The following is a 15,616-nucleotide window of genomic DNA, read 5'->3' as shown; positions in this document are numbered from 1 at the left end:
ATTGAGGTTGTTAATTCTCTTTTCAGCCTTCTCTCAGAGAATCACAGAATAGTAGGGGTTAGAAGGGACTTCTGGATATGATGTAGTCCAGCTTCCCTGCTAACACAGGTATACTTAGATCAGGTTGCATAGGAACACAACCAGGTGAGTTTTGAAAGTCTCCAGGGAGTCAAATGTGAAGAAGGTTGTTAAGAGGAAAAGGAGACGTTTTGTATGTCTAGTGGGGAAAAGGCAAGATGATACAGCAGATGTGCAGGAAGCATTTCAAATTATTATGGTGGTGGAAATGAATAGTGAGGAGAGTATGGACCTTCAACACTGTAAATTTCTAAGAGGAGGTCCGACCAACCTCTCCAGGTTAAGTCAGGCTCTGTTGGTCCAGCCTGGAAATCAATTGATAGATTAGCTGACATCTCAAAATCTGTTTTATCACAATCTTTTTCCTTTTCTTGTTCCCCTGAGAGAAAAAGTAGAAACTCCAAGTCTTCTAGTGACATGGAGTCTTTCAGTCTGCCTTGCCTCCCAACCAAGATGGTAAAATAGTCAGACAAGGAGTCAAACAAAGCACACCGAATGAGTGTATTTCAGACGAGTGCAGAAAACTCAGAGGAGCAATTGTTATGCAGCATAATTTAGGAATTTTATGTTTTACCTTGGCAGGTTAAACTGAAACCAAAAAGGATCTTTGCATCTCGATGTCACTCAACAGAGGTATTTTGGAGGAGCCCTCAAAAAGCAGAATTTGACCTATAAATCAAACATCAAATGAGACCTCATCTGGTCTGAGGCCCACTATGCCAGCAGAACCTGGCCACACCCTGGCTAAGGACACAAGTTTATTAAGCTTCTTAATGACGAGCACCCTGCAATTATGTTACAGTTGTTCTAAAACAAATAATTTGCTTGCAATTACAGAGATAATGACATTGTGACCACACCTACCAATTAGAAAGTTGTAATATAGAGTAATAAAACACCTTTTCCTGGGGCTGCACAATCAACCCCCACACAGCCTGCAACACTAATATGATTTACTCCTGTTTGCTGATGGAGGATTCTAGTAATAAAATTTAATGTGGAGGAACAAGGTGCATTTAACCAAAGTTGTAAACATCTCTAATTCTATTTAAAGCTATAGGGTGCTGTACATTAACATTTAATAATCTGTTACTAAATTAGTGTGAAGCTAATAGACCTGTATTTGTTAAAATCTCAGCAGTAGGCTATGTTTTACAATGACAACAGAAGGAGTAGCCAAAATACTGTGACTCAGCAGACTACACTGTTGCTTAATAAAGTATTCAGAGTCTTCATGGAAGCTCCTGTCCTATAAGAACAGCAGACCACATTCCGTTCTGCTGCTGTTCAGCTGAAGCCAGAGAGAGTTAGGCCAGAAATTAATTCAGCCTTACGGTTCCTGTTAGAAGGAACTCAGTCGATCTTACTCTGCATTTCTCCCACTAGAGCACATTATACACAGAAATTTTCTCCTCTGTAGTCCTTTAAATAAATTGTTTTGCTACTTGAAAGGCATATAATTAATTGCAAGGTAAAGGAGGATGATTTTCTTTCTCCAATGATATGATTTGACATTACTACCTTTGGGGTGGACTTTGAATAAGAGAAGGAATAGGAAACGTCTGCTCAGGAAGATGTGTGCTCCAAGTTCTAGTTCTGGCCCCTTTCTTTTAGCTGGTCTGGTGCCTTTCACGATTTTGCTGTCATCCTAAGCTGGTCACAAATGGAAAACATTGCAAAATCATGGAATTTTCTGCAGAATGAAAAATTAAATTCCCACTTGTTGGGGTTCACTAAATGCTGAGTACAAGATAAGCACTTGGTTTTGAATCATTCTCTAGCAAGCAATAAATCCTACACAGACAACAAGAAAGGCAATTTATTTAGCTCAATTATTGTTCTGGGGAATTAGATGTTAAACATAAACAGGAATATATAGAATGTTAACACAAAGAATGGTATTCATTAGAATATTGGGCATAAATATACAGTAGAGGATTTTTCTGCACAATAGGTACAATGGACAGTTGTATGTAAAAGGAATGTTTATATACCAAACTTCGGAAAATTTTCACTAATAAATAGTTAACCTATTAACCTGTTAGGGTTTTAGTTTTAATTCCAAAGGAATCATTAATGAATTCTATCCTTTCCTAAGGCCTTCACACAGAGCTCTCTGAATAACAGATGTCCTCTCTGAACAGTCACTCAAACTAGGACTGTTCCAAAACTGATCCCTGATTATTTGATCACTCCTTAGTACCAATTCATGTTTAGTCAGAAAGTTGATTGCTGTGATCTTTTAAAGTCCATCACCTGATCAGAGAACAGTGAAAGAGACCAGGCCTTTTTTGTCAGCGACTAAATGAAAAGGTAAAACAAATATTTTTGTGACAGCTCACAGATCCAGACATTAAAAATGCAATTAATCATTAGCAAACCTACTGAAAAAAAGCTGGTCTTAGTTTGGAAATAACTATTTTAATGAGGGACTAGAGTGGAATTAGTACTGTACATGATGGCCAGCCTGACAAAGCTTTTCTTAAATTCTATTTTTATACAAGAGACTTTTATCTAACATGGAAGCAGGTGACTGCGTTTTACATTTAGACATCTTGGCTATACAGTAACAGATTTTGTATGCTGCCTAATCCCTACCTCTGTTCAAAACTGTTAAAAAATAGTTTATACAGACTTGCTTATTCTGGTGAGACCCTCCAAAAGGCAGTGATGTTCTCTTCCTCTTTGTCACAAGTCCTTATCCCTGCATCCTCACCCCTGGCCTCCTCTCCTGCACTCCTATGCTATAACAGGAATAAGGATGTATTCCTGTGATGGTTCCCAGATGTGCTCTGAGGCCTGATGAAAAGTTGCTGTATCATTAAAAGGGCCCAAGCTGGAAAGGAGGAAGAAACTTGGATCACTTTAGTCAAGGTTTCAAAACTCAAAGCTTGCAAGTGCTACTCCAAAATCCACACTAAATACTGCTGAATATCATGAGGCTCCCTCCCAGACCAGGAGAACCTGGCACATGCCAAGCATCAGATCTTCATGGCCTGATGGTGAGCTAAAGAGCTCATACTTTTATGTGTCTTTCAACTCTGCTGTTACTCAGGAGCTGAAAAATATTTGGTATTCAGCTCTTCCTGATCTTTTGAGGAATTTGGGCATTGGAGATATAGAACTTGAAAACATCAGTCCAGCTATCCTTCATGACTGAAATACCTGGGATGCCACAGAATGGCCCATTTTCCATGAATGTGCATCAAAGGACATGGAAGAATCCCTCCTTGGTTATCAAGAGGTGAAGAGATTCCTTTCTCTGTCTTGTGCGCCACAGTGTTTCCAAAGAAATAATTCCAAAGCAAGTGAGCAGGACCCACAGGTTGCTCCATACTAAAAGAAAAGCTGTGTGTTGTTTTGGTTTGTTTTTTTTTTCCCTCTAGATCAGCAGCTCAGTAATGCAGACCACAGGAGGAGACTTCTTCAGGTTTGGAAGCACCAGACTAAATGAAGGCCAAAAGCATTGTCCTGGTTCTGTCAAAGTCTTTTACTCGCTATCAAGTCTTCCTTGCTCCTTAGCAGAATTGAAAGAGGATCAAATCCTGGAAAATGTTCCTAAGCTATAAATATTCTTCGTTAAATCACTGGGGGTTAGCTACAAATGTTTCCTTGTGATTATTTTGAAATGTTTGACTTTAAGCACTTAAGAACTTTACCAGAAGTAACATAATTCTTTTTAAGACAATGCCATTTAGAAAAAGAATTTGAAAATATAGGAACCAAACCATTTATAGAAAAAGTAAATTTAGCTTTTCCTTTGCTGTTGGGAAAAAGAGAATCTTGGCTTTACTGAATGAATACTTTTCTGATTGGAAAAACAGCATTAAATTGACAAATGTCCTGGTCAGCGGTCTTCGTCTTCAGAAGCAGGCTGATGTGCATCAATCTCACCTCTATTCTTTCTGAGGCTGGCCAAGATGTTGACATTTGCAGCTGGAATCATCATATAATGTTTAGTACTGAAAATGCCCCAGGTGGAACTCCAGTCCATTTAAAACAGGAGAGTGGACACTCTGAAGGGTATCTCTGAGGTGTCACTTGCAGACCAGATGCTTGTCTTCAATTGCTTTCAACCACATTTTGTTTAAAAGTCTCATAGAAAAATAGAAGTCCATGAATGGAGATTAAAAAAAAAAATAATAAGGACATTTGTATGATTTTTATAAATAAACAGCACAGTAGGAATTAAATAGAACACAGACAAAGGACATTTATACAGGGATGAACTATTACAGCTTGTTCTCCTCAAATAGTATCTGTGCATAGACTGTTGTACTGGGAGTGCCTTTGGCTTCCTGAATGGGCTTCATGAGTTCAAGTTCAGCATATGTTAAATTCTCCTCTGTGATTTTTGGCTAGGAAACAGAACGAACAAATTAAAGTTATAACGCCATTACCACACAATGTAAATATTCTACAGAATGGGCTATATTTCTTCTCTCACACAGACTAATTCTGCTATGCTGCTAATCAGTTTAGTCTGCACTAGGGCGAGTTCATAGAAGATTAAATAAAAATAACATTAGCAATAAAAAAACATTTTAAAAAGTAGGGTTTTCAGGTTCATTTCCAGTTTCTCAAACACTGACCATTTTAATTTGATACATCAAATATTACAAATTCAAATGATGTTACTTATTGCAGAGTTCACAATTTGAAATATGTATGCCAAATTTGCTTTCCAGATGTAAACCTTGGACCAGTTACATCTCTAATCACAGCCACTCACAGTGCTTCTCATTATGTTTCTTAGGAGAACCAAAAAAAAAAAAACCTGTTAAAAAATATACAGAAGTCAGCAAAAATTGATATAATTGAGTTACTGTAACTCCAATGGGATTTCACCACTTCTGCCGTGCTACAGATGAGCTCAGCCTTTAGAACTAAGGCCATACCACCAAAGCTGTGTGATATATGATCATAGAATCATAGAATAGATTCACAGAATGGTCCAGGCTGGAAGAGACCTCCAAAGGCCATCTAGTCCAACCTCCCTGCAGGGACATCCTCAACTAGACCAGGCTAGATCATACATATATGATGTATTGCAGTAGTTGACTTTTATACTTAAACCCATAAACCTTAGCTTGGAGAGACTTTACCAAGAAAATATACTAAATAAATTTCAAAAGGGCTGCCTACTGCTATTGGCAACTACATCCAGACTCAGAGTGGTGGCTTAAAGAAGGAAAATCTTATCTTGTGAGTCTTGGCTCGTCATTTGGGAGGGGGTTGTTCATATTAAATTCACCTCAGAAAATGTAGCAACAGACAGAAGAGTTGCTGTGGAATTTTACATGAGGTCCTAACACTTGAAATGGATTTCAGTTTATCTGTAGAAGATTAAAGCCTGTGCTCCCTAAGAAGGGTGAAGTGCTAAGGCCCAGTGCAAATGAAGAACTGGAGAATTTGTTCTTTTATCTTCTTGGGTACTACCTGAATATAACTAGTGTCCTCAAGTTTAAGCCTAAGAAGGACAATTAAAACAAAACTAAAACCATTCCAGCCATGCAAATTTTTGCACTCACAAGACTATAACTTATAGAAAAGGTTGCAGATCTGAGACACAGAAAGGCTTTGACAGTTATAAATTGAAAACTGACTCACAAGTTCATAAGTCAAGGTTTTCCATGCAGTAGTTAAATTTTATAATGAAGAATTAGACAGTATTTTCCAATGCCAAGTGTTTCCTTTATGCTTTATTTGCTGCTATTTATTTCTTTCTGATTTAATAGAAATTATTCCTGTTTCCTTGAAATGTGTTTGAATAATTATTATATTGTCTTCTGGCTAAAAAGATAAACATTTAATATCCTGTCTGAAATCAGTCCTGTGCTTCCCTGCTTGCTGTCTTCTGCACCACTCCAGAATACTCTCATTTGTCTTGACAGTTGCTCACACTCTGCATTTCAGATTGTTTCCCTCTGGGTGGATCAGTTTACACTTTTCCAACACTAATTTAGTCTTATTTTTCCTCTGCAGATCTGATCCTGAAATACTTTGTGCAGCTGCTGCTGCAAGTGGTGTCATTGAAGACAGTTGATCTGTGTACATGAGTGAAGGCCATCTGCAGGGCTAACCGTTTGCAGGACTGTACACTTTGCATTTGATGATTCACATGATCTTCCCTCTTTCTCCCTCCTGCATGAATAGTCTTTTTTAATCTCATCTTTTGGTCCTCATTCACTATCAAATGCTCCACTGTTGACTACACAAAAAATTTCCTGCTTTTGCTGAATTCTCTGGTGTAAAAGGACTTATTTCCCGAGGATCTCAGCATGATCTTGTATATAACAAATAAAATCACACACTTATTTTCTTTGTTCATGTATCAGGATTGAACAGAACCACAAAGTTTGAAAAGATGTCTGCCCTGTCCTGGCTCTGGTTTGAAGACTTAGAACAAAACTGTTGGTCAACCACTCTGTTACTTACATTTTGTAGTCCTCTCTTCTTTCTAACCCTGAGAGTATTAGCCTTAATTTCTAGGTATTTAAGTTGGGTTTGCCTTTTATAATATGATAAAGATTTGAAAACTGTATGTGTCCACCTATTTAGTGCAGAGGCTAAATACAGGAGGTAAGTTGATAATGGATATCACGCTAACACCGTCAAATGTTGAGGGTTTGATTCGAGGTGTATGATAGCACATCTAGTCTCTGTCTGAAAGTATTGGAGCTCTGTTGCCAGCTTCAGTGTATGTCACCTCAGAACCCTCAACACAGACAGATACACTGCACGTGAAAAACCTCCTAAAAATGGAATCTGATAAAACTTTGCAAACAAGCTGCTGGTCATTGCTGTAGTAAAACTCTGCATTTTCTAAGGCTGACCCAGTGCATTTCTTTGAAGTGGAAATATTTACATTGTTCTGTAGAAATCAGCTGCTCAGGGCAAAGTAAATCTGTATGTTTTCCCCTTTGCTGTTTAATTGTATTCCATGTTGTTTCCACTTAGAGAATGCCGTATGTCCTACAATAGCCACCCCAATGCCCAGCTCATGTAAATTTTAGAACTAAGATTTATGAAATCATATTGTCCAGATGTTTTATTATATTATCACAAAATTGCATTGTTTTCCAGTGTAGATTATCTCTTTATTCTTACTTTATTCTATTATGTTTGGATATGAAAAATAACACTGGATTCCCCCAAACAAGTCATTGGGCAGTAGTGGCTGATGTGTTGCTTTCATACATTTTTATGATGTTCTTATAGTAAACATAATTTAATAAAGCCAAAACACACTAAATAAATAATTGCATCTAGAAAAGCAATAAAACCAAATAAAATTAGTACTTTCATAAGTGGAAAAGGTACTTCAATTACTGCTACAAGCAACAGCAAACCATAAAATGTGTAGCATAATTTCCCTTATGCATATTTCTAGTATGTAATAATTTGATTGAAAATATGAGGAAACACACAGGAGGTTCAAAATTGTGAAGGGTATACAGTTTTCAGCAAAGGATGTGTAATAACAGTGCATGGAAGCCAACACTACTTTAAAGTACCTATGGTAGCCAGAGTTTTAATCCATACACTCTTCTCTACTTCATTTATCAAGCACATGTTTAATTTAATTGTGCTGGTTTGTTTGTCCAAAACTTCCTTTTTCTTTTTTTTTTTTTTTTTTGAACAGGCAGGAAAAGAAAACTAATTCTACAGTTTTATCTCTCATTTGGATTGGATAGCATTTTGGCAGTGTAAACCTGGAATCCTGCCACCATCTCATTTCTGGAACAATAGCGTGACTTTAGTAACTGTTATTATAGGTGGGACGGACACTAGGGCAGAAGAGGAAGAGACAATGGATGACTGGCCATTCACTTCTCTCCTTCCATCCTGGCTCTTCACTTAGGAGGTTATTGGGATTTCTATGGATACAACTCCCTTTCCTGAAAAATCACAGCAGTGTTCTAAAATAACATTGAAAGGATTTCTTCAAATAGAATTCATTTCCAATGTGATCGTTCTAGATACACTCTTTATCTTGTATGTCTCTTTTCTCATCTTACCATCACTCACTTTGCAAAAATACAAATTAAGAAAAGTCATCACTTTCCAGTGCACCTTCAGCCAAATGCACAGTGATTACTTTTCCAGACTTCTTCCAGTTTAAATTTTAGGTTATTCTTGTCATAGGGCTTCCCATAGGCAAACATTCAAAAAGAGTTCATTTATAGGAGCACAGCTCTTAATAAACAATCTGCAAAGTCTATCATGTGCACATTTAAAAGAAACTAATGTGTGTGTATCCAGAGTTTTGTTTTTATTGGGTTTGTCCAGTATATAAATATGGTAGGAATTACCTAGAAATCATGTCTTCTTACTGAAAATACCTTGATTTTTATGTCATAATTACCAGGAATGTCAGTTTTGCTCATCCTGAGCTTAGCTGATTTGTTCCTCATCAGACTTATAGTTGTTTACTGTGAGCACTATCAGACTGAAAGTTCTTGAATTTTTAACTAAGATCACTTCTATCCAACTTGTAATTAGGTAGGAATAAGATAGGCAAATAATATCCTAATATATTTAACTTGTCTAGAAAAACAACTGATGCAAACTTGCACTTACAGCTTGCTGCAGTCTCACAGTTCCATGGCCACTCTGGTTGACATTAAAATTAAATGAATGTTAATTTCTGAAGGGTGGGGGGAATCCCTGATTCTAGTTTACTATCAAAAATAATAAGAAAATAATTTACTTCCCAGTTCATGACAGTCTTACAGATTTTAGTGACAATTGCTGCAGATATTTGCCTTGGAATATGATCACACGTGATGGAGTTTTTGTCTAGGATGTGATACAGGATGACTTTAAGATAGGACCAGAGGAACAAAATTATGTTTATACACCAAACTGAACTTTCACCTCTGTTTTTTTCTGGATTTAACAAACATATTTCCCAAGTTTCAGTGAAAGCTGAGTAATATTTTTAGTAACTCCTATGTCCTGCAGCAACAATTGAAAATGAACCCCCACCCTCAGTGGCACACCTGTGCTTGTGGGTGAATGAACTAGGTCAGGAAGGATAAAACCTTGCCTGTTATGCATATGTTTGCTGGTTTGATTGCCAGTACATGGCAAATTGTAACCTATGGATGGGCCACAATGTGCTATTGAGTGCACACTGTGGTGCCAGGGAGATGCTGTAAGAAATGCAACTGGGAAAGACAGAGCCAAGAGGTGGTGAGCTTTGATTTGGTCTCTAAAAATTGCAGTTCTCTCCAGGTTACTCCCTAGCACAAAGTGAGCAGCCCTGCCCTAGTGCAATGAAATGCCTCTTTCTTAGCAAGCACATGCTGGAACTACTACTTTTTCTCTCACTTTCTGTGCAAAGACCAAACTCGAATCTTTGGGCTTTTCTCTTTCATATTTGAGAAACATCCTGCTTTGTGGTCACATGCAGTAATGAGCTCTACCGGAAAAATGTGGATCGTGTCCAGATGGCATAGCTCAGGAACATCCTGTGTCACTGCCTGAGCATACTCAGTCAGAAAGTGTCTACATGGGGCTCTCCAGGCTGACTGGTTGGGCTTTGGCCACAAGGGCAGACTGCTGTTCCTCTCTCATGAATGCCCAGTCAGGAGGAAACTGCATACTGCATGCTACTGAAGGAAAAGGGGCTAGCCCATCTTCTCCTTATCACAAGCTTGTTTGTTTGTTTGAGGTTTTCTGTGTGATTTGTTTTGGTTTGTTTTGGGTTTGGGGGTTTTTAAAGCTGTGGGATGAAATGGCCTATGGCTGCCAGTGTGGCCATCGCTGAGGGGTCAGTTAGGGAGGTTAAGGCAAGAGTGTGCTGAAGTGAAGATTCAGCATGTTTAGTGGACATGCTGCAATTCCCTTGTCTGGGCCACCAGCAGAAGGGGAGACAGTGCACACTAGCAGTGGGGTTAGGCATGATTTTGCAATGTTAATGGTGAGAAAACTCACTGTAGATTTAGAGAGAAAAGGATCAGTGTTTGGCAGTCTTATTTGTAACATACACAGGAAGGCCATTCTCTCTCTAGAATGTGTGGTCTTTCTTGTGCTGCAATCAGTAGTGCTCCTCAGGGCCATAGGTATATGCTCAAACCCTGTGAACTTCAGTGGAATGGCTCCCTTATTAAGGCAGTAACTTCATTAGGAGTGGGCAGGATTTTTATGTCTTTTCTCTTTAGAGGTTCAGGCATCTCGATTGCAGGCAGAAAGCCAGACAGATTCCCCTGGAAGAAAGGAGCTTCAAAAATTACTTCTGCAGTCCATCAAAAAACCTGAAGCTAGATCTGCAAGATGAGTTATCTGTTATCCCCTAGAAATGCAACTGCTGGCCAGTAAGAATGCTGAAATATCAAGGGAGACTGTCTTTTCAGTGCCAAGGCTGAAAAATATGACACTGAAAAATTCACTGAAAAATTTGGGGAGCAGGAAGAATGACTTATAGTGTCCCTGTCAGTGACACTGATAAAAAAAACAACAACCACCAAACTTTTGGACTGGTTCTTTCTATTAAAATGCTTATTTTTCACTCCCTAGAGTAAAAAAACAAAACAAAACAAACAAATAAAGAACAAAACAACTACAAACAAACTTATCAGTCTCCCAGAGAACATTATCTACAATAATTTGTGAAGCCTGTTTCAGCATTGCATCTAAGTTTTCCTATTGGATGTCACAGAAGTTTTTATAACAATGTGAAGGATGAAGATGATTTAGCAAGTCCTATTGAATTACTTTATTTTAAAGAAAGAAAATCCCACAAATACAGGGCAGTTAGTGACTCTATGGGGTGAGCCAGGTTCTAGATCTTTGTTAACAGAATGTCCTGTCAATAAAGCATTTCACACTCTCAAAGGTATTGCTAGATTCTAAACCTACATTGCTGAAAATCAGACTGATTTCTTCTTATCCTCCAAGAAGGCCCAAGGAAGTATTTAAAGGACTTCAGTTTTCTGATGGGACTTTCATTCCTCCAAATATATCATCACACAAAAATCATCTTCTGTGGGATTTTGTAAATACACAAAGCTCAGCACAACTGCAGCAAGAGATTTTATGTGTTTATACAAACTGTTCAATTTTGAAGGTAAAGATAGCAACCTGTGATCTGAATGGGAAAGCAGGCATAACTCAGCAGTTCTGCATATGTTGTACTCTCAGTGCCAATCTAAAAGTGTAAGTAATATTCATGTTCCTATGGACATCTTGCATCCTAAGGAAAGACTAAAAAAAGTAAAAAATAAAAGGATTATTCATCTCACAGAGAAAGAAATTACTTGGACTGGATGGAAATATTTGAGAATTGCCTGGAGTCAAGGAAAAAAATGTTCACTGTCATACATACAATGTGACTTGAAGTCTGTGGAGATCAATAATGCCTTAAGAAATTGGCAACTTAAATCATCAGTCATCATTATATGTTGTGGAAGAAATAACTCTTCTAACAGAGGGTGGCAGAGCTTTTAATTTAAAATCACCCAGGAAAGAAAGAAAAGCTGATTGTTCTCAGAGCCAGAATCCACTAATTACTGAACAGATGCATTTCCCTTCCTTTTTTTTTTCCTCAGTGAAAGGACCAATGGAGCTTATAGGTTAAGACTACTAAGGAATCCTACTAGTTATGCCAAATCACCCCTGACTGGCCTAGCTTTCCTAGCTAGCTTGATGCATATGGTATTTGGTTTGAATGATATAGCACTTAACAGTAAGATTAAAAGAAGACAGGTTAAAAAACCCAAACAAATCGATGATCAACTAAATCTTACAATGTGTAAATTTGTTCCCAGGTTGCTGTGAAGTTAAAACTTCAGGTCAGCAGGTTGGAACACAGCTTAGCACAAGCCCTATGAGGAGAAGCTGAGGGAGCTGGGGTTGCTTAGCCTGGAAAAGAGGAGGCTCAGGGGAGACCTTATTGCTCTCTACAACTACTTGAAGGAAGGTTGTAACCAGGCAACCAGCACCAGAATGAGAGGACACAGTCTCAAACTGCACCAGGGGAGGTTTAGGCTGGATGTTAGGAAGAAGTTCTTCACAGAAAGAGTGATTGGTCATTGGAATGGGCTGCCCAAGGAGGTGGTGGAGTCACCATCACTGAAGGTGTTTAAGAAGAGACTGGATGAAGCACTTGGTGCCATGGTTTAGTTGATTAGGTGGTGCTGGGTGATAGGTTGGACTTGATGATCTTGAAGGTCTTTTCCAACCTGGTTAATTCTATTCTATTCTATTCTATTCTATTCTATTCTATTCTATTCTATTCTATGCTATGCTATGCTATGCTATGCTATTCTATTCTATTCTATTCTATTCTATTCTATTCTATTCTATTCTATTCTATTCTATTCTATTCTATTCTTAGAAGGCACAAATTTCAGGGCAACAAAAAACCCAAAGCAGTTCTTTACATTTCACATCTCTGATGTGGCGATGTGGCAATAAGACTGCTGATAATACACTCACTCATATAGACCCCTTTTCCAAATGGACTCCATGGTGACTGGTTCTGACAGACAGTGGGTCTGGTAGGTTTGTGGTACAGTTGGAAATGCCCTCCTGAAACCTAAAAGTCCAAAAGCATCTTGGAAGTGAATGTAACTTAATCTTCTGGGCAGCTTTAAGAGCACCCATCTCATTGTTTTATTAAGGAGTGCACACTGATGTAGAACACTGAGCTATATGTGTAATGTTGAAAGCTTGAATTTGCTGAGTACATTCAGATGATGAGACCAATTCTCAGCCTTCTCTGTTCCACAGGAGTTAAACCTATGTCAAGTTCTTGCTCCAAACAGCACCCTTCTGCTTTGTGGACATGTCAGGAGCAGGGAAGCTGTCCTTTGAATACTTGCAAATTGTAGACTTTCAGGCATGTTAATCATTACCAAGTAAGCACTTTCAGTGCAGGGACTGTCCTGGCCTACACTGGCTGGCACTCAGCACATTGTCAGCACTTAGCCTATAATGATAAATACAGATGGGATTTTCAAGGCTGCAGAAAGAAACCTGAGCTTCTCACTTCTGTTACACCTGTAAAAGCCTGGGAATACAGCTCTCTGAGCTTGCTTTGCAAATCTCAGCATAAAATATGCAAGTGGTGCCTGAAAAAGGCAGGTAGATAAAAGGGGTGTCAAAGAGTATGCTTTCACGCAAAGGTAACAAAATTGCTTCCAGAAATTTCCCTCAGCTTTAGATAACCGTAAGCTTTTCCTGTTTCTCAAGCAGGTTTTTCATCATCATCATCATCATCAAGAAAATCTCAGAAATCTTGTGATATTGGGCCACTAGTGATCCAATCTATGTTTAGATAAGCAATGCTGTCTACACTGTATGAGCTTAAGTACTGTTGTGGGGAGCACAAGAAGCCAGGTACATTCTAGTGGTTACTCAGCATAGGAGCAACAGAAGACAGCATTTAATGCAATCATGTGCTTTACATGTATGATTTGTTTGAAGAATCTAAATTCAAGGGGATCAGTTGCAATATAGGATATATTTACCTGATTTCAAAGTGAGACGATGGCTTAGCAGAGGTCACATATGTCAAGGGCAGAAGCATAAAGGTTGCATATAGCCTATCTTATCTGTACAGGTATTCTTTTCCCTAAAATTTGTTGTGAAAATGATGAAGTCAACAAGCATTTTGCATAAGTAAAGACTGAAGGATCTGGTCTAACCTGAAGTCATGTCCTTTCCATTGGCTCTTGTGAATCACACAGGAAATCCTAAGCTTGGTAGCACAAACCTTCATGAAAAGAAACTGAAACCTTTTCATTTAGATGATGTGCTACAGCTGACACTCTTGGGCCATGACAATTAATCTCTAGGAGGCAATGAAAAGCTTACCAGAACATTTGGTTGAGGAAGTATAAGATTTATCTCTAACAACTCAAAGGGCTAAGTACTTAAGGCTATAGCAGAATAGCCCTTAGAGAGCAGAATTTGTGGGGCCCTAGAATGTTCTTCTTCCTAATGACTCTCCGTGCTTCTTGCATGCTATAAAAATCATCCCTTTTTGTATTTCAGCATTTCTATTTCCTTTGATCTGTACACATTTCTCATTGATGCTAATAGAGAATGACACTGATGGGGAATATTTTTGCAACAAGGGGAGCATAGAATTGTTATTCTGGCTAAAGCAATATGACTTAGGCAGAGTTTTTAAAAGGCTTTACTCAAGGCTGTGCAATTGAACATCATATTAGGCTTTCTCTCTTCTTTTCTTTTTTTCTTTGAAATTTTCATTGAGATTATGCCCATATTTTATCCAGGTTATTGTATTCTTGTAAAATGATACTGCAACCCACTCTAGCACGTTAACAACAAAAGAAATTCTCTAGCTTATTATAAACATCTTTCAAGAAACCAGAAGCACATGTCCTCTGGAAATAATTTTGCTGGTATTTAGGTTATTACAAAAAATTTCCCCAAACACTGAAATTATTTTGTAGTGTTCCCTTATGCTCCAATTTGTTTGCTTAGGATTTCCAGAATATTCTCCTGGTGCCCTGGCGTGGTACCTTCCTTGACTCACACAAGGAAGCTGTGGAAGTCCAGAAACTCAGCAACCTGAGTTTGCCTTCACAGCAAAGATTACCTAATAACTATGTGCCACCAGAGAAAAAAAAACTTTTACAGACAACAGCTGTACAACATACAACATTTATGTCTGCAAATTATATATATGTATATTATCCTGCAGAGATTTAGCAGGATGATGATACTGTATTTCTGCCCCAAAACAGTCAAAAATTTAAAAACTGAGAAATTTTTAAGAATTAAAGCTATGGGGAGGCAAGTTTGATGAAAGCTTAGGCTGCAGGTAAGGAGAAAGTTCTTCACTGAGAGAGCTGTTTGTCATTGGAATGGGCTGCCCAGGGAGGTGGTGAAGTCACTGTCCCTGGAGGTGTTCAAGAGGGGATTGGATGTGGCACTTGGTGCCATGGTTTAGTCATGAGGTGGGTGGTGACAGGTTGGACTTGATGATCTTTGAGGTCTCTTCCAACCTTGGTGATTCTGTATGATTCTGCGTGAAGTCAATAGATGTTTCTGTCAGATGAATCTGTCCTTTCTCTGTAATTATTAACATTTTGTATATTTGTTGAAACATCTTTCACTTCAATTATTTTAATTTCCTCACTGAAACAATCATTTAAAAGCAGAAAAATGGAGTGCTTTTTCTTCACCTTTTTCTGAAAATTCTAAAACACAGAGGTTTAACCAACTGTGTTGTAAAGGGAAACAAGAGGAACAGAAATGGGAAAAAAAACCCAAACAAACATTTATGGAGAGCGAACTGCCCAGCTTCTGAATGTGCCTTAAAGACTGACCTGGGTTTAGTTCACTTTGCTCTTTATTTCACTTTATTGCTAGGCAAGTTTTGGCCTCAATCCTTTGGATAATATTCGTTGGATAACTTTTCAACTTAAAATTAACTCGCAACCATAGATTGTGTGTTTTAGGCAGGCTGTGATATCTACATGCACTCTGAGGTGAAATATGAAAAGGCAAAGAGCAACACATGGAAACAGCTGCCAGATTTGAGTTCAACAGCAAGGCA

At 38.3% G+C, this 15,616-nt stretch overlaps 1 protein-coding gene across 1 annotated transcript in view; it reads right to left on the bottom strand.

Annotated features, from left to right (window-relative positions):
- Positions 1 to 798: 798 nt before the first annotated feature.
- VSTM4 (V-set and transmembrane domain containing 4) overlaps positions 799 to 15,616 on the bottom strand; it is a 38,199-nt gene continuing 23,381 nt past the window's right edge. Inside the window, exon 8 of the mRNA XM_068166133.1 lies at positions 799 to 4,436. Coding sequence (XP_068022234.1) covers positions 4,311 to 4,436 — 126 coding nt within the window. The 3' untranslated portion in view covers positions 799 to 4,310. The remainder of the gene's footprint in view (positions 4,437 to 15,616) is intronic.

The sequence above is a fragment of the Melanerpes formicivorus genome, unplaced genomic scaffold (assembly GCF_026170545.1).
Source record: "Melanerpes formicivorus ecotype bairdi unplaced genomic scaffold, bMelFor1.0.p_v2 SCAF_98, whole genome shotgun sequence".
NCBI lineage: Eukaryota > Metazoa > Chordata > Aves > Piciformes > Picidae > Melanerpes > Melanerpes formicivorus.
Note: the sequence above shows the minus strand (reverse complement) of the source record. Positions and strands in the feature narration are given on the sequence as shown.